General features: G+C 28.7%; 2 protein-coding genes across 4 annotated transcripts in view; both read left to right on the forward strand.

Moving 5' to 3' along the window:
- The first annotated feature begins 4,625 nt into the window (after positions 1-4,625).
- On the forward strand, positions 4,626-23,569 carry LOC100167707 (myb-like protein X). 2 transcript variants are annotated; one of them, XM_029485599.1, is made up of 9 exons: positions 4,626-5,351; positions 13,374-13,485; positions 13,600-13,775; positions 13,874-14,009; positions 14,088-14,184; positions 17,661-17,841; positions 17,907-17,993; positions 18,132-18,172; positions 19,813-23,569. In XM_029485599.1, exons 1-9 carry the CDS (start codon positions 5,324-5,326, stop codon positions 23,329-23,331), a joined length of 4,377 nt encoding a protein of 1,458 aa, XP_029341459.1. In that variant the 5' UTR covers positions 4,626-5,323; the 3' UTR covers positions 23,332-23,569. The 2 variants fall into 2 exon arrangements, with proteins under 2 accessions (XP_029341459.1, XP_029341452.1); XM_029485592.1 differs by having other exon boundaries at positions 4,628-5,351; positions 17,658-17,841.
- LOC100162654 overlaps positions 23,354-26,360 on the forward strand; it is a 14,663-nt gene continuing 11,656 nt past the window's right edge. Inside the window, exons 1-5 of one of the 2 annotated variants that reach the window (XM_029485603.1) lie at positions 23,354-24,493; positions 24,566-24,685; positions 25,317-25,365; positions 25,447-25,520; positions 25,635-25,697. In XM_029485603.1, the coding sequence (XP_029341463.1) occupies positions 23,382-24,493; positions 24,566-24,685; positions 25,317-25,365; positions 25,447-25,520; positions 25,635-25,697 (1,418 nt within the window). In that variant the 5' untranslated portion in view covers positions 23,354-23,381. The remainder of the gene's footprint in view (positions 24,494-24,565; positions 24,686-25,316; positions 25,366-25,446; positions 25,521-25,634; positions 25,698-26,360) is intronic. The other variant, XM_029485606.1, reaches the window with a different exon arrangement.

Raw genomic sequence — 26,360 nt, forward strand, 5'->3', positions numbered from 1 at the left:
CCTATGTAGAATCAGTAGGTTTTATTTTAATACATACATTTTTCCTAGATTCCCCACTAACGCTCAACAACCATTGTTAATTGTATCGTTAAATATTATAATGCCAGCAGTACCTATGTAGATATCTGATAACGTCGCCACTTGCCCCGTACATAGGTGAGACGAGAAGAGAGCGAAGAGTGTACTGTCGGCGTAATACAATAAACTAATAATAGAATACAATTTAATAAGACGTTATCGATTTCGGATTTAAAAATTATTTATGTCTTGTAAATAATATTTCCATTTTGGGTACAATAATACGGGCCCGTCATTATAGTTATTCACATTTGGCTGCGTGTTGCGAGTATATTTTATTCTCTAGCCTCATTATGTATTGAAAGAGACATTACAAATAACATTGATAATGAAAAAATTCTAAATAAGTTTGCATTAACTAATAATAGAAAAATAAATTTATTATAATATGAGCATTATTATTTAATACATTTATATTGTGATATGCTGAATTGATATTTTATGTTAGATTATTTAATGATTGTATAAAAACATTAAATTTGTATGTACCTACATAAAATAATTTTGTCAAAAAAAAGGGGGAGGGGGGGGGGGTTCGTGTTGTGCTTTAGATTTTAGCACTCCCATACATTTTACCCTAGTTGCGCCCATGCGTATAAGTACCTACAATAGGTGTAGTTAGATACTATTGTACATTATATTGTACATTTGTACGTGTTTATGTGTTTAAGTCTACTGGCTACCGCTACTTGTCAGGTTTATTGTGTACTATAAAACAAATGAGTATTATAATCATTAATGTTCAAATGTCATCAATCAAACAAATTGTAATTTTAGTAATTTGCTTTGTAATAACGAGAACGGCTCAATTTGGCTCAACGACATAGTAAAGACATATTTTATCCAATGTCACAGAATATAAACAACATTTCAAATACTATAGGTACTTTTTATAAAACATATTAAACAATACACATAATATTATATTAATATGATTATATAATTATAAACGACGATTAAATCATGATGAACCTGCAGTTAATACAAATATACAACAATACTTAATTAGGACGATTTACATTTTACGATGTCATTAAAACGATGATTTAATAACATAATATTAATTATCATTTATCGATTAATGGGTGTCACAAAATATAAACAACATTTCAAATACTACTTTTTGTATAAAACATAATATAACACAATACACATACTATATTATGATTATAAACGACGATTAAATGATGATGAACCAGTTAATACAAATATACAATAATACTTAATTAGTAATATTATATTATTACGATTTAGGTATATTTTACGATGTTATTAAACCGGAGATTTAATAACATATAATATTTATCATTTATCGATTAATGTCACAAAATATAAACAACATTTCAAATACTAATTTTTATATAACACATTATCATACAGTATACAGAATAATGTATAATGAATAATGATTATACATTTATAAACGAAGATTAAATAATCAGGGCCGGATTTGACGGAGGATGTTAAGGGCACTTGCTTCGGGCAGCAGATGTTGGGGGGGAGGGGGGAATCCGGATGCCAAAATACTATAAAATAAATGTAGAACTTTTTACCATCCGTTAAAAAATGTATGAAAAAAAATATCAACTTAAAAAAATAAATAGGTATTGATTTTTATTTATATAATTTGGGCTGAAAACATGGGAGGATGGCATGGCATTGGGGCATCTAGTTAACACAAAATATTTTAGTATATAGGTATATAGGTTTGAGTGGTTATATGATTTAATTTTAAACAGCGCGGTGGTAGTGACCGGAAACCTGAGTTTGGTAAGGTGTGACATGGACTTCTGCTTCCAAAGGCCACCAGATTTTTTTTTACATCATTTTTATTGTACTACTTACAGTATATAAAAATTTGAAAGTATTACATTTTATTAAACTGTAATTATAGTTTATCATTAATGTAACAGTGCGAAGGTTTTATTTCCGAATGTTAATAAATAAAATGTTATGACTTATGAGATTAATATACTTATTTTTACTCTTCACGTTCTTGGTAGACAATTATAACGTGGAAGTTTGCACATTTTTAATCTTTTTTCTAAACTACTTAGACCTTGGGAGCTTTTAGTTTTTTACTGCTAGGGACCTCAAGAAAAAAATTTTCCCGGGCATCCGAAAGTCCAAATTCGGCCTTGTAAATTATGATGATGGTTGTTAATATAATAATACCATTGAGTATAGATAGTATACTATTATATACTATAACTATACTCAATCATAATACTTAATTAATAGTACGATTATATTACGATTTACGATGTCATTAAAACGGCGATTTAATATCATAATATTTATAATTTAATATATATTGATTACGTCAAAACAACCTGTTTTGAAAACATTTATTATATCGATTCTACCGCCAGTACTGTTCATATTATTTTATCTATATATATATATATATATATATATTATACAGAGCTTAAAATTGATATAAATAGTAGAAACTAAAAAGTTTCAAATGGCATTAATATTTGTATTAGTTAGCTTTAAAACAAATCACGATGTTTTTATTTTTTACTGTCGAAAATTAGGTGTAAGTCAGAATGTTGAACTTTCAACTTCTTAATATATAATAATATATTAGGTATCTATATATTTAGTATATTTTATTTATACAAATTAATACGATTTAATTCAAAATTACGATATAAATTAAGGATATAATAGGAACATATAAAAAAATAAAAATGTATAGGTAATTACTTTTGGCAATATTAGTGAATAAAGTGAATTAAAATTTTTCTTATTATTAAAATTTTAATTTACCTATTTTAAAGCACTATTTCTATTTTTATTTTAAAACATTTATTCCATTGATGAAGTATGGAATATTTTGTATTTAAATTATTAATAAATATTTCATTCAATTCTAAAAAAGTCCGAGAAAGAATATATTGTTTAATTTTTTATTATACAGATATATTATAAAATTGTATAACTGTTTAGGTATATAGTCATATACAGGCAGCTATATTGTATTCTATCCTAGACAATTATAATACTTTTGTAATTATTACTAAGGGATATGTGGTTCGTTTAGAAAAACCAGCTACTAAGTACTGACTAACTACAGCACTAGAGCAGGGATGCTGGGTTGCATTAATAATCACTAAACATTTAATTAATCAATAATCTTGTGAGCTAATGACTTAAACATGATTTAGTAGCCTATGATTGATCAATTTAATTTTAGTGATCCATTTAATTATTCAATTTTTTTTTACAACTCGACATCCCTAGTAGTTGTAGTAGTTCACGGTGTAAATGTTACTCAGTGTTCAAAAGTAAACTATAATAGTTTAAAGGTCTATCGTGGTATAAATACCTATCACGCACACGCGAACACTGTCAACTGTACAAAATACAATTCATTTCCCCGACGATTATTCGTTTGTATTTTTTCGTCAATCTTAATAATGCGACCATGGTCACACGGATACCCGCTTTCTTACTAACTGTATGAGTTATTTTATTTAAGTAATATAATTTAAGGTATTCGAGGGTCTAAAATACGGTTTTAACGTCGTCATAAATCATGATCGTATACAATTCTAAACCCGGGTTTTCACTTCTCACTAGGTACCACCTACATCGTGTCGAGTTGAATATTTTCAACTTGTTACTAACATTTTGATCCATATAAAGGTAGGTGTTACTGTATTAGATAATATATAAATGGTTTAATGGTACACGACCGCGACGCCCCGAAACAATACCGTCGATACTCTGTCCAGTGAGAGAATACGCCGCCGCGCCGGTTCTGCCTTCTGCGCATGTAGGCTGACAGCAGGGCGCCCGCCGAGGCCTTAACAATATTATAGTGTGAAGGTGAACCCGGCTTAACAGTTGTACCTATTAAATGTCTAAACGCCACAATGGAGTCCATTTTATAATCGAAACCATGTTCACGGATAATCCATAAAATTAATAACTAATTCGAATTTTCTTGAATATGGGGCAAAAGCGGATTTTAAGAGCTCTACGTCCGAACTCAACATTGTTTCAGATATATTTTTATAGATTTCGTACATGGCATAATAATAATTATTGAGGGCATTTGTCGACATTACGGCAAAAAATAATAAAATATCAGTCGTATTTGGTAGAGTTACGGTAATAACATTACACTATTATAGGCATAGTAAAATGAATATAAATAAATAATATTAGATATTCATTTTACTATGATAAGCATTAGGCACCAATCGGCATATTGCGTATTCTATAAAATATTATTGTCGTTTAGCGCAGCAGAAAATATTGTTTGTACGCTGTATGGCCTGCGCAACCAGCGATAACAAATACCACGGTGATGCCGTGATAGTAACAAGTAACAACAATAACAATAACAACAACAACAACAACAACAACAACAACAACAACAACAACATCAACGACGATTGCTATACTGTCGACGGCGGCTTGCACCACACCACCTCCACAGGCCGCACTACACCTCCACCGTTTCGTCCATGAGATAATCGACGGCGGCGGCAACGGGCGAGCGATAAGGGAACGGAATCCGGCGAAACAAAACAGCGATTCGCACGACCTCACTCCGCACCGCCACATTATACGTTCATGCTCCGCACCGTCCGCAACGCCAGCGTTGCAGCAGCCCAGGACGCCCAGCCGACCTGAACACCTCTCTCGAGCGCGACCGTCGTCTAGTGTTTTCGGCTTTCGCCCGTAGTGCGCATGCGCGTGTGTTGGTGCGCACACCTGGTCGTGTGTTTTTCTCTGCGCCCGCGCGCTTGTGTGTGTGTGCGTGTATCCGAGTTCTGTTTATTGTGCGTGTGTGCGTAAGCGTCTTTATTCTGCGTGTGTGTGTGCGTGTGTGTTTGTGCACAGCACTTACGCCGTTTGGTATCCTGGCGATTTTTCGCCTTCCAGCGTCCGTTTATATCGTTGTCGTCGTCGACACCGCTGCGTCGTCGTCGTTGTCGAAATCTAAGCCGCCACCGTCGTCGTTTCAAAACGTCGCACCGTCGTCTCCGCGACGGTTACTGTCACGTAGCGAAACACGCCCGCGTGAACGATAGGGGTTCCCAGGGACCGGACACGCGTCGTCGTCGTCGGCACGCCGTCCTGCGGCTGTGCGCGCGCGAACGCAACCGTGGAAACCGCACGCTCTCGGAGATGTGACCGTCGGACTCGTGGCACAGCCGCAGACGCTAGCCGCAAGCACGCGGTCCAGTTGACGCTAGCCGCTGCGTCCGCAGCCGCCAGTCGCAACATGGCGTCGTCCAACACGGATTCGCCTGGTAAGTGCTGTTCGGCGCGCCGTCGCTACCGTCCCCAAATGCCCCTGCCCCTGCCCCTTCCCAACCTAACCTGAACGATCCTTTGATGGTTCGGTCTGGCTGGTACCGGGTCCTATGTTGTGCACTAAGCTAACTTCAGCCGTTAGAAATTGTTTTAAAACCAATGAATTCTGCCATCATTGACAAAGTACGGCAGTCGACTATTACATATTGTGGCGACATGCAGTATAATATTATGCCATTAAAGAACTTGCATGCGTATACTGTATTGTGACTGTTAAGATGCGTACGGTTTTGTTTGTGCACGCATAACATAAAGCTAGTGAGAAAAATTATTATGTAAACTTTGCTTTTTGCAAACATTGGCGACTAGTTTGGATGCCGTTGGTGCTCTTAATGGACCTAATATTTTTTCCCAATACTAGGCAGCAGATATCTTATGGTCTACTTTTGTCTTTTGTAGGTGCTGATTCAAATGTTAATTAAAAAAATGTAACACCGTCACATTATTACCTTATCATACCCAATATTATCAGACTAGTTTGTATTTACATTTCACACATTTTAATACTTCCTAATATTGTAATTAGCTGTCATTTAAAATGCATCACTCACTGTTAACAGGTCCAATCTTTTTGTTTGCTTATAACTGATTACTCAATAAAATTATTTATACCTACTTTAATAATATGAAATAACAATATGATACCTATTATCTATAATATTAATTTTATCTAGGTACATATTATTTTGTAACACAAACAATACCTAAACATAGAATTTGAATAAGTTATTTTGTTAAAAAGAAAATTAGGTACCTACCTAACCATAACAGAATATACAATTTGTAGAGCATAATATTATGGTAACTATGGTAAATAGATAATACAAATTCTTTACATACCTATCTATTATGAATACAATAGATATACTGTAGTATGGGTAAGTACTATATTATATTTTAGAATAATCATGGGTAGGATTCCAATATTTACAGAGGTTATAGTATGAAAACATTAAAAAATTAAAAGTAGGTATATTATATTATATTATATTAAATGACTTAAATTAGAATGACGGAGTTTCATTGGTGATTTGAGTTGGGGTCTTTATATTTATAAGTGCAAGTAAGGAAGGAGAGTCATCAGAGACAGAGGAGTTTTTGAAGAAAAGATGTAGGTATTATAATTGTAACAGATAAGTTGGAGAGATTTAGAAAATTATATTACCTAATATTAATCTCCTATTATAAGTTTTTAAAGAATCAGAGATCGGCATGTAAACTTTCTTGATTTTTAATTTTTAGAAATGTATTAACTGTATATACCTAATATGTATGTATTTTTATTAGTATAAAATAAAACCAAAATTGTACTTTAACACATTGACTGACACGAGCCCGCCGGTGACCCAAACACGGATGTGGAGCCATGGTATAAATAACAGAGCATTACTGTAATGTACTCACGTGTATTTATAGATAGGAGAGTCCAATTGTAATTTTGAATATAGCGTTATAATCGGAAAGACCTGAATAATACAAATTTAAAATAAAAATATTTGGGTCGCCGGCGGTCAATATTACTCGAAATACATTCATAGTTAAAGATACATTAGTTTTTTTTTTTTTTAATTATTCGTTTTTTTCCCCTGGACGCCATGGTGTCATTATAAAATATTTATCTACACGCCATCAAAAAATAAAGTGTATTGAATAAAATGAGAGGTTTGAATTGCCGGCGGCCCAAGCGACCCCTGAAGAATAATTTGGTTTGGGTCGCTGGTGACCCAAATGGCTTCACATTAACGCATCAGTGTTGGGTTGCCGGCGGGCTCGTGGCAGTCAACATGTTAAGGAAATTACTAATTGAAAATTAATTTATTGAGAAAATATTAGATTATAGTAGAATATAGTAGGTTGAATATAACTGGTTTGAATTTAAGGGGTATTAAAGTAATTTTGCTTGTTTTATTTATTAAACTTGATAGCAAATAGTGTACCTAATACACAGATATATACTACTATTATACTGGATGTCCGACTATATTCTACTGTGTATGGATTTTAATCTCTTTTCTATGATTTTTAAAGCCAAGTAGGTTGGGCAATGTTTACAATCTGTTATCAATATTATAGTATATAATAGATAGAAGATTGATAACATCAATTTGTAAATATTGCCCAACTATATAGGATAGGGTATAGGACGCAAGGTGTATTGATAAGGTGTAATCACTTGTTTGAAAACTTGATTGAACATTTTACTACCGATATTTGTTACCACCGGGAGCGCTATATGTCCTAAAGAGGCCGTTAAACGAACACTTTTGTACACCAAAGCCTTAGAAAATTGAAAATATATTACAATTTAAGGAATAAAATTCAAAATTTTTCATTTTATAATGACTTCTATGTTCTAAATTATTTGTATACATGTATTTAAATATTTTTTTTTTTTTCAAATACAATTATTAATATTATTAAGTATTGTAATTTTTAAATTTCCTATTACAAAAAATATATAGGTATGAACAATGTAAGAGTTAATTCACTAAATTTTCATACATAATGCTTTCAAAGTGTTTGAATTATCAAATAATAATTATTAATTATTAATTAATATATTGATTTCAAATACAACTCATAATATGTTGATATTGAGTTTAATACTAGTATTCATATGACCTATGTGTTACGAAAACGCATATATTTTGAATACCTTTTTACGAGCCTTTTTATAAGCATTTATAACTCAGTTGTACCTATCACCATTGATTTATAATAAATTCATAGTATTTATAGTATATTATAAAATCAATGCTATGACCTATATATTATTAAATATTAACCGAGATCCTCGGATAGAAACATATCTATATGCGGGTCTATATGCTAAATGGTTGGTACATTTATATGGTCATCCTAGATCAGTGCTTATTTTCTTTAAACTTTAAGCATTTATGGAAAAAGTTTAAATACTTACATTTTAATACTATTATTAATATTTTTCAAAAGTAGGTATATTAAAACATTAATTTACTATACATTTTAATAATTCATCTGTAACATAGTACATAGTAATTTTAGTATATACCTACTTAATTTAGAAAAAAATTAATAATTTTGATTAAGAGAGCCTTGACAGATTTACATTAAATTTAGGGAGCCTCATGAAAAAAAAATTTGAGAAGCACTATACTAGATTATACTGTAGAATATCTAAATAAATATAACTAGCTGTCCCCGTAAAAGATCATGTTTGTTATGTTGCATTTCAATTTAAAAACTTCATATACATCTTTCACTGTTTATTTTTCTAACATACCTAATTTGTAGTTTTTGAAGAAATATATAAACAACAATTTTGACAAAGGTTGGTTGCTCAATACCTCGCTCAATACACAGTAAAATATTAACCAAATATATCATAACGCATTATGTCAAAACAAGAATGATATTCACTTGCAAAAGAAAAAAATGAGAAAGTTGCAAAAAACAAGAAAACACCAAAAAAACTAAACAATTCTTCAAAATTGGTTTTAAGTTTAAAAGATAACTATTATTGAATAATATTATAATATAAATAATATACCTAATCATATTATAATAAAATATGCAAAATATTTTAAATATGTTTTTAGGGTTTTTATGAGCACTAGAAAATAATACTCCACTTTACCAGACTACTATTAAAATTAGGAGCAGAATCATGATAGCTTTAATTTAATTTAAAGATTTTAAGAAGGATGGAAATATCCAAAGAAGTGACTAAATTATACATCATATTATAATTGATATCTACTCGATAAAAAATATTGATAATGTAAAAATGTTATGTATAATTACAAGCTCAAATTAGACCAATTTATTATGCCGACTCGATTAAAAAAAAAAAACCCATGATGATTTAATGTTTTTGTAAATACTAACTTCAATTAAAAAAAAAAATAGTATTTTAATTCTTAAGTTGTAAGACATTTTGCATTTAACAGTATGAATACACAGGCCTTAATGGGACAGGAATGGCGCTCTAGTGACTAGAACTGTGGTAATATTTTGATTTTTCAATCAAGAGTGTATACGTATAGGGGTCCAGATTGATGACACCTTATCAATACAACAAGATAGGACGATTGACTACTAGTCTCCTAGTCGGGCATCTAGTATTATAGCTCGTATTATAGGTATATATCTGTGATCTAATATAAATATTTTAAAAATTATTGGCGATAGAAAGCGAATGTAGGAGCGCTCTAGTCGCTCTAAATAAGGGGGCTAACCATAAATTACTGGGTGGGACCCATGTACCTACATTTTTGTGATAAGAAAATACCATGTTAATAAAATAAAAACAACAATATTTCGAAAATTCCTTATCATTCACATTGCATTGGAAAAATGTTGAAACACTTGTACACTATAGTGTTAACTTTAACCTTAAGTTTTTATTACTTAGACATTAAGTTGGAAAGAAGTTGGGATTATTAAAACGTATGTGTAGTGATTTCAACGATAGTTCAGCGTTAAAAATATTATACTATTCCTTAGTACGCTCCCATATTGACTATGCCTCTTTAATTTGACACTCTGATAGCATTTGTCAAAACCAGAGTCTATCTAGTATACTAAATAATTTTTGAGATATTTATCTTTTAAATGTAATTTTGAAAGACGTCCTCATTCTGGGTATATTAATATTAGTATTTTTTTTAATATGCTCCTTTAAATAGTAGATTTAAAATGTTAAATTTAAAATTTCTTTTTAAACTATTACATAATTTACATAATTTTTTTTTTTGATTGTCCAGAACTTTTAGAGCGTATTAATTTCAATGTAAATATAAAAAATTCAAGAAATAAACATCCTTTTTATTTATCAATTATTAAAACTAACTACATGTCATAGGTACTACCCTGCTATTATATTAATGTCATGTGGTAACTTTTTTAACAACTTGGACCTGTTCAATATGACTCTGTGCTCTTTAAATTGTTATTTTTAGATTATTACCTACTATTATATTTAATCTAATCGAATTGTTATATAATCAATTGTCTAATTTTTAATTTCTATATATATACATATTATGTTTTTTTTGTTCTTTTTTTTCTCTCGTTCTTATATCATTTATTTTAATTTTTTAGTATAACACACACCTATGAAACTGTCATTATTTTTATTATTGTAAATTGGAATTTTATTCCGTTAATAAATTATTATTATTATTATTACGATTTAAGATATTAGAATATAAATTATCTTAAATTGTGGTAGATTTCACGACCTACCATATTACTTATATTATATTTTACAATATAAAAATAAAACAGTTATTACATTAATACAAAACAAATTATTATTAAATTTAAAGTTTTTGAATAGCACATTTCTAATTTTTTAAATCTAACCATACATACCCTTTACAAGCTTATATAGATTAATAAAAAAAATTATCAGATAATATGTGTGATCACATCAGCTGTACCAGGCTTTAGTTAAATGACTATGTAACATTTGGCGGTTCATATCATGCATTTTTATTTAATTACTTTATACAATTTATAAATATTTTAAATGTTTTCACTGAAAAAGGTTAAATTTGTATCGGATAGACTGCATACTATATTAGAAAAGTGACGGTAGACTGCACACTATAGTACTACCCAATGAATACTATCTACCTAGTTACAATAAATAAAAACTAGTTTAACCAAAATATTTAACTGTAATAATTACTAACCTTTACCGAATATAACAAAAATTAGCACAAAACAATTTCAGAGAGTACAAAATTTAGTAAATATTAGCACTTAATGCAACGTTAAATGGGTAAATAAAATTTTTTTAACATTTTTAATTTCACATTTTGTATCTACTTGATAATCACTTTTTAATGAGCTATCAATCAAAAAAAGGAGAAAAGTTAAAAAAATAGACATTTTGGGTCTGTTGACACAATCGTTTTTGTGGATTCATATCGTTATTCCGCTTGGGTGTGATATCGGATCTCTCTCATTAATATTTTATATTAAAGCTAGCTTAATTATCCACCTCCTCTTTATTGCTGTGTTATATTTTGATTATTTTCCTATTTAACTCAAATTCTTGAAGTTTTAAAAATTCAGACTTTTTTCATTTCAATTACCATACTTACTTGATTAAAAATCAAGATAGAACAAAATTAATGTAAAAGCGTAAACATGACAAAAAAGCAGATAAGTGGGTGACATTCTGCTGTACAGCTGGTTACAAGTGGATCACTGTAATGGATAGTGTAATATATAATATCTTTAACGAAAAGCTATTCTATTTGTCAGCCTAGGGTATTTTATATTGTTTTTAATTATCAGGGCTCATAAGTATTACTCATTTTATCACCCTGTACCTATTGTATCTATAAATTAGATTGGATAGTTACTATTTTTAAATTTCATAAGGTATAGTAAAATAATATTTTAAACATTTTTAAAAATATTTTTGTCTGCTTAAATTCCTATTTTTGACAACTATGGGCGTTAAAAATGTTATATTGTTGGGCTGAATGTCATGAATCACGATTTAGATTTGTATGCACTAGAAAAGCTGAAAACATTATACATTTATGCACAAGAAAACCTAGAAATGTTTACAGAATATGCTTTTAATGTTTAAAAAAATATGTACCTAACAATGGTCTTTCAACTGTTGGATTTTGCTCCTATGGTAACTATGAAACACTTAATAGGTAGTAATTTTTGGAAAAAAATTTTTTTAAAGAAATAAGTTTGATATTTTGACCATAGACCTCAACTTGATAATGAGTGTACCTCATTATTGAGCAGGTTGCTGTGATGGAACCGTTAAATTCGAATTCAATGAAAAATCATTGCTTACTTAGAACAACTATTCTGAGTGGTGATTGTTAGTTGACCTATATTACTAAGTATTTATATATTTTATTTTACAATTATATTAGTATTATACTCAATTACAGTAATGTACTTGGTAATTTACATAGGTACTCACTACAGAGTTTGGTCGCAGAATATACAGCTGATAGAATGTGCTCCCCAAAAGTATAAATGCTTAGATATACCAAAATATTTATGATTTCTATAAAGTATAATTATTATTACTGCTTTTCACCTTTTCATTATTGAAAATAAAAATATTCAAGTCTTGACGCTTAATATTTTCGAATCACAACAAAATCATTATTCATTGGTTAAGTATTTTGAGCTTCAGTAAGAACGACTTAATGAACCTTGCATTAAATTTTTTAGTCTCAGCTATATAAATTGAATTTTTACATTCATATGCAACAGCGGTTCCCAAAATGTGCACTGGTGTGCCACCGGTGTATTTACAGGGGTACCGTGCTGCCATAGAATTTTATATGGTTCAAAAATTAGTTTGAAAACCCGACGATGGTGGCATGAAAACAATTACGATAATGTAAATAAAAGTGTAAAAATGATCTATAATTTTAATTAAATACATATTGTCATATTATTTCACATTACATTTTTTTTTGATTTTGGTACTTGTGTTTTTTTTAAATTTCTTTTGATTATTCATGCTCTGACTTGGGAAGGGAATCATTAGAAAACTTATGTTTGAAAAGGGTGTCGCGAACCAAAAAAGTTTGGGAACCGTTGAACTATAGCATAATGGTAATTTCCAAAAAATAGTATACTTAGCAAATATGTCAATAAACCTTTTAGAACAGTAAAAATGCTTCATTTTCTACTTTTACATACTTTCTGGAAGGAAAGCGAATCTTCTGGCGAATCTAGTTGGTATATTAGAGGGGAGGGGAAAGGAGAAGTAAATAATTGTAAGAAAAAATGTACAATCATTGGTCAAATTTCGACAAAATTTTTCAAAATCACAAAAATAATTTTTTTAAAAGATTATCATCATACCTTCAATTGGTTCGGAGTTCAAATTATTGTTTTTTTAAACTTTATTTTGTCCTGTGGCCATTTTATTTTACTATTTTGAGTACTACCGATAATATAAAAATTGGATTTTGTTTTAGGTACAATTTATAGATGGATAGAGAGGAAGCCACTAACAGAAGCAGTTACATGGACATCTAGAGAAAAATTTTGGTTAATTACAGCTGCATGTCATTATGGGACTCATGATTGGTAAATATAGATTTATGTAAATAGTTACAACAGAAATTAAAAAGTAAAAAATAATAGCTATTTACTATTTATTAAATTCCATACAGTTGTATTAATAGGTAATATTGTTTCTAGGAAATCAGTTGCTCAAGTTGTTAGAAATGCGGGAGAACCGTATAGACCTCGAGAATGGTATACACCAAAAAGCTGTGAGCGCCAGTTTAAAATTCTTGTATCTAATCTTAGCAAAGAAGTAAAGTCATTGCCCCTTATTGATATGCTGCAACATATTGCTGAAGGTTTAAAAAATGGTAAATAAATACATAATAATATAATATAATTATACTTCATAAAAATTGAAGAAGTGTAAAGAAATATGTTTAACATAAATTTGTTTTATTGAACATAGATTACATTCGAGATGCTAATAAATCAAAAGATACTTTAAAATCAAAGTACTGTAATTTATTCAGTGTTTTGAATCGTGTGAAACAAGGAAATCTGTCAAGAAATGAAGTTGTTAGTCTTTATTCACAAGCAAGAAGGTTAAATTTTTTTGTTTCATAGTAAACAGTTGGTATATTATCTATTTAATTTCTATGTGTATATATTTTGTTTTGCAGAAATGAAATTGAAGGTAAACAATATATGGATCAACTTATGACTAGGCAAAATGCTAGTTTAGCTTCTGAAAATTCAAGTTCTGGGTTAATAGAAGAGGTAAAAAAATACATACATTTCATTAATCAATTATTTATGAAGTGGTCAAGTACAAAAAGTATGGCTTTTGGGAAATAAAAAAATAAAACTGGCACTTAGCATTCATTATTAAGCATTGATATATAAACTAAATGTTTCGATTGTCATAAGCAGAGCTCGTTAGTTCATACATCAGCATGTTTTTTTTGCTACACAATAAAACATACTAACTGAGATACAAATCTGTTTCATAACAATAGTAATAATAATATGAAGTTTGATAGTGCATGTTTTTGCATGTCTTGTATAACAAGGCATATTTGGCATAATATAGTCAATTTTTTACAGTCGTTAGTGCATATTATTTCATAGAAATTTTTTTTAGACAATTATTTGAAAAGTTTCTTGTTTCTTATTTACTTTCTCGTTTATAAAATTATAGTGTTTTGATTTATTTTTATTCAGTGAGTGTGTGACTATCTAGTGTCCTAGTACATACCTATTAAGATTTTATGCGTTTCACGAAATATGGCAGAAACAATGTAATCGCTACATTACCAACCTCCGCTGTACAAAGTGGCAGCTTTATACCTACCGCATTTATAATTTTATACATTGGTATAGTATAGTTTACTTGCACTCGCTGATGAGTTTACTCGTATGAGTCGTATGCATTTGTCTGTTCAATTTCCTGTTTTAGTGTAAGGTATAGGTACTGTACACATTATTCATATTTTATTTAAACAATGCCGAAAGAAAAACAAACAGTTGCGGGCCGTTTTTAAAATGTGGCGGAATTTGATTTTTTTTAAATTTATGGATTTATTCTTATTATTTTAAAATTTTCTCATGATTTTTTTACATAATGCATATTTTGAGTGCATAATTTAAAAATGTTAGGGCATATAAATGCATATTTTCAAACTTTTTAGTGTATATTTTGACAATTTTTAGTGCACGAAGTTACGAGCCTTGGTCATAAATAAAGACCGGATGTATATTCTCTCAAAACACCTAAAATACAATGATAAATTCTCTAAAAAACTTTCAAATATTTCATTACATTCTCTTAGAAATTTAATAAATGTGCAATAATAATCAATAAACAATAATAATATGCTTTAACAAGCATTTAAAAAAAAAATTTTCTTCAACATTCCTTTAATTAATTAGTGAGGTATAAATACATTTAAGTTTTTAAAATTAATTGGTTTTTTTATTTTATTCTTTTTAAAACCTTACAATTTACGCAATTGCAATTATGTATGAGTAAAAATCTAAAACTAAATAATAGTACATTTGAATATTTGGTAAACAATAAACATAGGTAAGTTGATCTAATTAGTATGAAAACAACTGTCAGTATTGCAGGTTTGCCACACAGATATATAATATATAATAACTAGATAGCCGATTCCATATTGAACATTTATTGAATTATGATTCTCAACGCCATTTGTCACTTCGGCAATGTTTACAAATTCTTATAATTTTTTAATCATTTTGATTGGCAACCTAAGATGTATACTACTATACTAGATGCCTGACTCTCAGGGATCAAAATTCAAAACCGGTTTAAAAAGCTTAAAACACCAGTTGATAAACTGTAACTAAAACCTAAAATCTTAAAAAACCGTTTACAAAACCAAAATCGAATATCAATATAGAAAAACCGCTCTTGAAACCGATTGAAATTTTAAACTAATATTGGCTTCTTCGAATTTTATAAAGTTAATTACCTATATTATTTATAATTCTAGATAAAACGAGTATTTTTACGCGGAGAAAATAATATGTTTTTTGAATACCGATGCTATAACTGATTATTATGAAATATTAATAGGTAATACGAATATTATTCTATTTATATTTTATAATATCATTATAAAATATTAATATAAACATTCAAAATTAAAATACAAATATCATAATTGTTATTTTGTTCGCCCCTATGTATGCGGCTATGCACGTCTGTTTTGTTGTTATTTGATGTATTTGTGTATATTATTATTAATTAATGTTATTACAATTGTTTCGTATTCAACTGACCCGCGTCCGTCCCGCAGTTATCAATTGTTTATATCATTATTATAATTCTCCTCAGAATCCCCTGAATCACAAATGAGTGTACCAAATTTAATAACGTATATTTGAATCTTAACTGTAAACCTTTTTAAATAACAATATTTCCAATAATCCAATACTCTTTTTTAGTATCTATTTAAATTAATATTTTGTTCAAATATCATAAGCATTAATCACATAACAAAAGATTTATTAAACTATAATATAGTGCAGGGATGGCGAACCTTTTGATAACTGCGTGTCAGAAACTTTGAACGCAATTAAAAAATGTATTGATAATCTTATCTAATCGTTTACGAGCTTAGGAAATGGAAAGTACAGATTGCAATATCTTACGATATATTCCAATAATAAGTTAAAGATAGTTTCAAATTATCAATAATTTTTTTGGAAAGTGAAGTAAAAATTATGAATCATTTTTTAAATTGGCAAGTCACTGAAAGGCTCAGCCCTTAATTTTAAATAGATAGTAAAAATTGGGTCTGTAGTTATTTGGTAAATTAAAAAAAAATTAAAAAAAATTGTTCTAAAAACCAAAATCGAAAATTTTCAAAAACCGTTCTTGATATCGATAAATTTGAAAAACCTTTTTTGAAACCGAAACCAAAACCAAAATATTTGATAAACCGATCTTAGAACCTAAACTAAAACCATAAAATGTAGAAAATGTTAAAATTTGAAACGGTTTCAAACCCGGCCGACTATATGTTTATGGGTTTTTGAAGTCAAGTAGGTTGGGCAATGTTAAAAATCTGTTATCAATATTATAGTATATAATAGATAGAAGATTGATAACATCGATTTGTAAACATTGCCCAACCATATAGGTTAGGGTATAGGATGATTGGCTTTAAGTATGGTGTCCGAGTCGAGCATCTAATATTATAGTATAAATCTGTGTTAGTAACGGGCTTGTTTGGTATGAAATGTTGTTGTTTATTATCATATTATCTTTCTTACATTGTCCAAGTTGTACATGGCTACTAGCAACATTGGTAAGAAGTAGTCGGCTATCTAGTTATTATATATATATATCTATGGTTAGCCACTATGTGTAGTGAACAGCACGGTAACTTATGATAACTGCTATACCACTCCATTTTTCATAAAATTAATAAATTAATATTTTTTTCTCACAATTTACAAAATATTCCAAAATATGCTAAATAAGCTAAATATTCCATGACCTTAACGAATCGTCCACATTTTATTCTCATAAGAATGCATAGATTCAGTAACAATATGAAAAAACATATAAATCCAGTCTTTAGCCATAAGCAATGAACTATCATATGAAGTTTACTCATTTAAATAGTAAAGATCTGTCTATAGCCACAGAAAGTTATTAAAAAATATATTTAAAAAAATTTGGTTTATTATATTTAAAATCATTTATGTCAATGTTACAGCAGCCAATTAAGTGGAATACGCCATCCGCACCACTATTAACGAGTCTTTTAAGATCTCGTAATACTATACCAGCTAATAGAACTGCTACTACAATTGCTTCTTTATTACAATCTCCTGGTGGCACATCAAGGACTAGATCAGGAAAATTATTACCATCAACCCCCATCATTCGAACTACACAAGGTAAATTTGGATTTACCTTTTATTTTCTGGTTTTATGGACAACAATTTCTTTTATATATTTTTAGGAACTCCTACACTTTCTAAACTCCTTGAAGCTCCAGCAAATCCTTATATATCAAGTCCACCACAATCAACACAGAAGAATAAGTTAAGTAAGTGTAAAAATGTTTACAGTGTAATGTATATTTAAAAGTTAAAATACAATAAATACATTTTGGCTCAGTTATTAATAATATATTGTTACAAATAGTTTTCATGGATTAATACTTAAAATCTTTTTTTGTCTTTAGGTGAAGTTGGAACAGAAAAGCTTGTGAATACTTCTAGAAAAGTGAGTTAAAAATTATGTAATCTATAATAATATCAAACTAGTGTACTTTGTTTTAATATTTGCTTCATAAAATCATTTCTATGTCTGACTGTCATTTTAAAGTTCTATAGGTATGAAATCTGATTACATCATATTATTTTTCAATATATTACAAATAGATATCAATTTTTTAAATTAAATATAATTTTCATAAAAATTCATTATAATTTTGATTATTACACGAGATATTAAATAAATAAAATAATTACAATCTAATTCAATGGTAATATTGTAATATTACCAATATATTTTAGTTGTACGATATTTTATTCAAGCATAAAATTAATATATTATAATATTTATTAATTATAAAGTATTAATATTATATTAGTTTTTAACGAATAAGTCGTAAAGAATTTGTACAATGTAATAATAATTTAAAAGCATTTAATTTAAAACTTATATGTTTATAAACATTAACTATATATATGTGGAGTTTCTATTTTTTTTAAATAATAAATACATTTTAAGGTGTTGAGAGTGGGTATTTTTAAATGGGGTTGAATATGGTCAATATTTTAATGCATATTGCTAGAGTGCTGTAGTGTAAGTAGGTAGTAAATAATCATTAGTTTTCTTAACTTCCACAAACCATTATTTTAGTGATATTGATTATTGATCATTAAGGTTGAGAAACTTAATAATGTTGTATCCAATGTATGCGCACGCATAAGGTCACTTGTCAAAATATGCGCGTTTGAATAATATATTCATACTCTGAAATGACTGGAAGGTAATAAAAGTGGAAGAAAAGTCAGTAGTATTGATCATCAAATTTTAATCATAAAAATATTGTTAATCCTCTATTCTAGATTTTGTAGAAAATATCTGATATTTTATTTTATTTATTTATTATATTGTTTCATGAGTCCTTTTGTTTTTAAAAATAAAACTAATTATAGTGCACCACGTATTTTAATTACTTTTTAGACCAATAAGCAACAGTGATAAATTATATAGGCTCTTACAAAATATCTAGACTATTTAGAAAGTTCATTTTAAATTTTCAATTACCTTAAAATTAAGATGTTATGTAATTTTGAAATTCTATGAAATAATTGTATTACATTTTTATTTATTTTGGGCATGTCAGATTTTAATAGAAAAAGTGATTCTTAAATAGTCTAATCTAGTAACTAGTGAATTCAATATGTTTTATTCTAAATTAAAAACAAACTTTAGGAAGTATGTTTAATTTGCTATCACATTCAGTTCATGCGATTAGAAATTATTTTTCATTTTAAGCTACGTTTTGACATGTGCGTGTGCATTAGAGAATTTGAAATGTTTGCGGATTACACACACTAATGATAATTTACTACTCGCACATTGACACAGCCTAAATATACACTTCATATAAATTGCTCATATATTAGTCCATAAAACATGCTCAAGCCCCTTTTAAATAAGCAAAAAATGATAATGCATTCCTACATAACAAAAATATAAGCTTACCAAATACAATTATTTTTTAAAACTGTGTATTTTTCTTCCATAAATATGGAAGAAATGCATGAAATATTAAACCGCTTTCAATTGCCTTAATATCCTTATTTAGTTCAGTACAGATTAAAATTAATATATTGTGAATATTTTTGTAGGAGAACTCGCAGTCAACATCATTAAATAAAGTACGAGTAGATAATATAACAACCCTTGGGTCTTTAAATCAAATCAATAAATCTGATTTATCTGCTTCGAAGAAACAGATATCCAAGACCCCGGTTTCTGCTGTTAAAAATGGATCGAAAGCAAATTCAAGTGTTGTTAATCTATTAAGTGACAGTGAAACTGATGAAGACACTAAAAATACCACTCTTAAAAGTTCGTTTGGAGATAAAAAAGATACTAGTAGTAGAATTGAACCTAGAGCAACAAGAAGTCAAACTCGAGCAGAAGGCGGTGTTAAACAATTGAATGATACTAAACTGTCTGATGGAAAGAAAGAACGTGAAACGTTGCGACAACAAAGTGGGGAATCTCAAATTAACGAAACTCATTTAATTGATGATGATCTGCTTGATATAGACCAAATTGAAGTTGAACCATTATCATCCGTTCAAGATGAAATACAAACTCAAACTCCTTCTAAAATGACACGGTCTTCCTTGCAAAGACTTCGTCTATCAAATCCGGGAGATAATGTATTGACTAATAATAAAGTTAATAGTAAAGGAACAAGTAATAAAATGTTAGAGAAAATATCTGTACATCCAGATTTTAAATGCTTGTTGGGCAACGTCGTAGATGATCTTTCTTTTGATGTGCATGCTTGTAAAGATGCTATTACGTTACGCAAAGATAGCCGACCTTTGCAAAATACATTGACTACATATGATGGTAAACTATTAAAACAAAAAGGAGTAATTGAAATAAAAGCATCAAGTATAAGGTGTATTGATAGTAGAAATGATTCAAAATTGGTGTCATTTACCAACCACCCTATGGTAGTAGTTAACAAAATCAAGAAACCTTTAAACATGAAATTTGCTTCAGAGCAGATAAATAAAACTAATGATATTCAAGTCTCAAACACCGATGTTAATAAACCTATTAGATTGAATAATAGTTCCCTTAATGTGGTTAAGTTAATTGATAGTAGTTGTTCATTGCCTGCCGATGAAGTTATTATTATTGATGATGATATAAATATTAACGAAGATAATAGGACAACAATGAAAGCGAAAGAGTTATTAAGTAAAGTTGAATCAAAAACCTTTCCTTCTACTGTTTCAAGTAATTCAAAATCAACAACACTTCAATTGGATGAAAAAATAAATAAAAATGATAAAACACCATGGAATATGTTTGGAAAAGCCCAAAATATTTTAGATGCTACAAAAAAACAGAGTCTTCAAGATAGTGTAACGAAAAGTAGAACAAATAGTAACATAAATGAGTCCAACCAATTCATTAAAGAACTAGATTTCGATTTTGATCAATCGATCTCTCAAACATCCTTGTCTGAATTATATAATGGCGTTGAAGAAATTGTCGAAATGCACTCTTTTGATAATGAAGAATTAAATTCTTTGATTGAATGTGGTTCGTTAGATAGTAATGAAACGGAGGAACGTATAGATACAGTTAGTGTGGATCAAGGTGATTCTTCTGTAAGTGAAAGTGATTCAACTATTGGAGCTTTTGATACCTTTGCTCAGATTACAAGAGTACGACAAAAGTCATTTACTTCAAAAGACATTAAAGATACCAAAGAATCAAAGACTACAAACCAAGGAGTAAATCACTTAAAAGAGAGTTTTTGTCCATCTGAGGAAATTTATGACGATCAAAGCTCTACAGTATCAGTCACCGGAATACCTGTTTTACAGGGTGTAATATCAGATGTTATGAGTCAAATTGATTTAGATTGTGTTGCATCTAATAAAACCATCACCCCACATAAAGTACCTATTACTGATGTTGTTGAAATAAGTAGTGATGAGGAAGTGACTGTGGATGTTCCAAAATCACATCCCTTAAGTGTCAAGCAAATTCAAACACAAGAAAAAGAAGTGAAATCTTATAAATTAAAGGAAGATGAATTGATACAAATACATGAAATAGAAGCTAAAATGTACAATAGGGTTACTATAAAACGAGGAACAAGTACCAGTAAACCAATTAATATTGAAATGCCACCGTGCGTCATTGTTAGAAATATTACATCTGATGCCGATAGAGTAGCATGTAATAAAATATTAGAAATTAAAAAAGATACTGGTCAGAAACATCAGGATATTGAAATGATGACGCTTGTCTCAAATGCTGGTAGTAAAAGGGATGAAAATGAATTGAATGTGATTCAAACACAAAAAATAACAGTAAAAAGTGCCAATGAAAAATTACTAAAAGAAACTGAAAGAATGAAAAAAGAAGCTAAAGAAAGCGAAGAAAGAAAAAAAAAAGAAGCTGAAAGAAAGAATAAAGAAAACGAAAGAATGAAACAAGAAGATAAAGAAAGAAAGACAAAAGAAGATGATGAAAGAAAGAAAAAAGTAGAAGACGAAAGGAAGAAAATAGAATTAGATAGAAAGAAAAAAGAGCTTGAAAAGAAACTGCTAAATGATTTATACGAAAGAAAAAAAAAAGAAGAGGAAGAAAGAAAGCACAGAGAAAATAATGAAAGAAAGAAAAAAGAAGAAAATGAAAGAAAGATAAAAGAATTACAAGAAAAAATGAAAATAGAAGAAGAACGAAAAAGACTTGAGAAAATAGAAGAAGAAGGAAAGAATAAAATAGCAATGGATAAAAGGTTAAAAATATTTTACGATAGGCTTAAAAAAGATTTGGTAACTGATGAAAATAAACAATTAGCTAGTAGAGTAGTAGTTAAAGAGGAAATTGTTGATGAGTGTGTTGATGAAATTTTAGAAGATATTATTGATGAAGATATTTGTATAAAAAATGAATATAGCGGATGCATTGAATTTAACGAATATAATCCATACAATCAATACAATCAATATAATGAATACAATGAACAAAATGAATGCAATGAAAACAATAAAAACCATGAATACCTTGAAAACAATAAAAACAATGAATACCTTGAAAACAATAAAAACAATGAATACCTTGAAAACAATAAAAACAATGAATACCTTGAAAACAATAAAAACAATGAATACCTTGAAAACAATAAAAACAATGATTATAATAATGAATACATAAATGAATATAACCATGAATTTAACAATGAATATAACAATGACTATTATCATGAAAATCATATAGAGTATGATAATGAATGTAATAATGAATATAACGAATATAATGATTATCATAATGAATATGATGGATATAATGATGAAATTGTTGAAAGAATAAGAATGCCAAATGTTATTTCTGAAGAAATAAGTAAGAAATATATTTTAAATATTAGTTCAGAAGAATTGACTCAAATAAGAGATTATGAATTACAATCGATAGAAGAATCCATTAAAAAACGAATCAAAAGTAAAACATTTAAAAGAAATGAAGACTTGAGAAGTAATAAAGAATTAAGAGTAATTCTACCAAGAGATGTTCAAGTACAGAGAGAATATATCGCGTTCCAAAGATTATCTATTGAGCGACAATCTAAAAATCTGAGGAAGCTGAAAAACCAAGAGCTGTAGAAGTTGAAATTCAAAGATCTAAGATAGCTGAGAGACAAAGAGCTGATGAAATGGCATCTAGAAAAGTTAAAGAAGCAGAAATGAAAAGAGTTAAAGATTTTGAATTAGAAAGATTCAAAAATGATAGGATAAAAATAGTTAAAGAAGTTGAAACAAAAAAACATAAGGAAGCCGAATTACGAAAAAATATTGCTGTTGAAGAAACAGAAATAAAAGGATTGGATAAGAGATCTACTTTGAAGAAACTGAAAGAACCAGGAAGTAATCGATCATTTGGGCATCCAGAGGTCAATTTGGTAAAGAATTATGGAGTTGTTCCTCCTGTTCATTTTAAGAAAAACAATGAGCATTTAGAAAATGATACAAATATAGAACAAGAATTGATTGAAAGTAGAAAAGCGCCTATAAATGATGATTTTGAAACATTTAATCTAAGAGAACGAGGAATAAAGAAGTGTATGGGATCTGAAGGAAAAACCTCTAAAGAAATAGAAACAAATTCAACTGAAGTTAAGATGATCACTAGGACCAGGGGACTAAAGGTTGAAGAAAAGCTTAAAGAACCATATGTTTCTAAAAATGTGTCTACTAAACTACGACCACAAATAAAATCTTCCGGATCCTCGTCATCTAGTGCAAGTCCAACTAGTCTCGAGAATCCATCAATTCCTAGTTATGAGTATAAAAAACAAACTAGGAATACAGATGATAATAGTAAAAGGAACACCGCTTCAAACACATTATATGATAATAAGAACAATACAGATATAAACATTGACCCTAGTGTCATTGTGAGAAAAGAAAATTTGAATCGTGAAGTTATTGGTATTCCAAGAACTCGTACTCGTTCATCCTCATTTAAGCAAAAAATAATTTCGGAAACTACATCTTCAAAGCAAGACCAAGATAATGGTGCAGCAATCATTCCAAAAGAAACTGTAGGAACAAAGACTATTGTGTCAACTTCAACACACCCCGATCATCAGACCACAAGTTCAAAAAGCCCCCCCAAAACTACTTTCAACAAAAATATGATTAATGATAATAATTGTGGTAAAACATTGTTAGTCCCTGTAGTAATGTTATCTACAAGTCAAATTCCACTTCACAAAGTACATCAACAATCAGTTAACAACTTTATAAAGCAAAAAGATATTAAGCCGTAAGTAAATTGCACTAAATATGATATAGATGTTAATGTTAATTTCATATCACAATATTTATTGTTATATAGAACACATGACCAAATTCAAAAACAAATTGTTACTACAACCCAGTTGGATAAGCCGCCTCCTAAGAAACGAGGTCGCAAACGTCGAATTGACATTCAAAATGAAAAACAAGAGTCTTATAGGTAATAGTTTATAAAATTATAGTATATTATGAATTATGAATTGTTTTTATAATGAAATCAATGATTTATTATTTTTGAAATCTTATTAAATTTGTACTTCTTCTTTTGACAAACAAAATCATAATAATGTTTTATTTTACATTCATTAATCATATTAATTTTAAGCAGATTTTTAATTTTTAAATCCTTATTTATACATTTTATAAATATTTCTTTTGTATAGCCGAATACATCTGCCTGTATGTAGTCTTATTTTTAATTAATTCAACATGTAATTATTGGACCATCATAAACTTTTCTTCATTGATTATTGATATTAAAACAATTGTGGTTATATTACATTATAAATGTATACATTCAGATGTTAACTATAGTTAATAGTATATGGTTTTTTCATATATAAATGCGGAATGTCGATAGTTATGAATTCTAGGGATAAAAAATAACTAATACAATTGATAACATATAGTATTTAATAAAAGTAAAACTATTTTCTAAAAAAAACATCAATAAAACTATTTATAGTTCTTAACCGCTTGTAGCTACAAGCTACACGCATATTTACTTCTAATATTTTGCAATAAGTCTTGTAATTTTTTTTAAATTGGAATTTGCATTATTTTGATTTCAGCAGAAATAAAACATCTCAAAATGTGGCAAAAAGTAACACATCAATAAAAGTATGTTACCTATTCAGAATTTTAAAATTTATTTATATTTGTTCAAATTAATGTATTAATTTGTAATATGGTTTTCTATAGAAGATAGAACCACCAGCTAAACGAACCAGAAGGAGTCTTGGTCTACGGGGTTGTAAAAATGATGCCACCAACAAGTAAGATGCAATTTTAAGTTATTTTTTGATTAAATATTTTATAAACTTCATGCTCAAGTTCTTGCTTCAAAATTATAAATATTTTTATTTATATTAATATTATGTCATTTGCAGTTACGCTCAGCCACATTCAACCACAGTTGAGCCACGTCAATATAAAAAACAATTTGTAGAAAAGTAAGATTAAGTTTTATGTTATTTTTAATTAAATATAATTTTATTACCCTTTGAGAGAAAGTTGTACTCGCTTGCAGATCTATTGGTGTAAACCAGCCCTGATCGTCACCTAGTATACTATCTGGTATGGGTCCTACACTGTCTAGTATATAATATGCAAAGACTTTATAAGTGGTATCCATGATATGTTTAGTTAGTTTAAATATTTGTTTATAATATTGTTTTCTAAACACTTTTAAACCTTGTTAAGAAATGTATCTTAAAATTTATAATGCTAACTTTTTTTAGAATGGATTAATGAAATATGTGTTAGTCACTGAGACTTATTAAGTGCTAATTAATTATTATTGGAAGTATGAATGTAATATTTTTTAAATTATGTTCTATATAATCAAATAACAGTTTTATTGATTTGACAAACTTTACTTGATGTGTGTCTATCAAAGGGTAGTCATCAATTATCATAAAATATTTTATTATTTTTATGCACAATTTCTATATAAACTATGAAATTATTTGACATGTTAATAACAGTTCTAAAATGTTTCACATATAAAAATATATAAAATGAGGTGAAGTTCTTTATAATACATTTATAATATACCGGGTGATTCTTTTATCATAGAACACTCATTATTTCAGAAAGTGTACATTTTATTGAAA

Source organism: Acyrthosiphon pisum, chromosome X (genome assembly GCF_005508785.2).
Source record: "Acyrthosiphon pisum isolate AL4f chromosome X, pea_aphid_22Mar2018_4r6ur, whole genome shotgun sequence".
NCBI classification, from domain to species: domain Eukaryota; kingdom Metazoa; phylum Arthropoda; class Insecta; order Hemiptera; family Aphididae; genus Acyrthosiphon; species Acyrthosiphon pisum.

Coding starts and splice junctions, on each gene's coding strand:
- LOC100167707 (XM_029485592.1), top strand. CDS start 5,324: ATGGCGTCGTCCAACACGGATTCGCCTG. Junction 17,842..17,906: donor CATCATTCGAACTACACAAG/GTAAATTTGGAT, acceptor ATATATTTTTAG/GAACTCCTACACTTTCTAAA. Junction 17,994..18,131: donor AACACAGAAGAATAAGTTAA/GTAAGTGTAAAA, acceptor TTTTGTCTTTAG/GTGAAGTTGGAACAGAAAAG.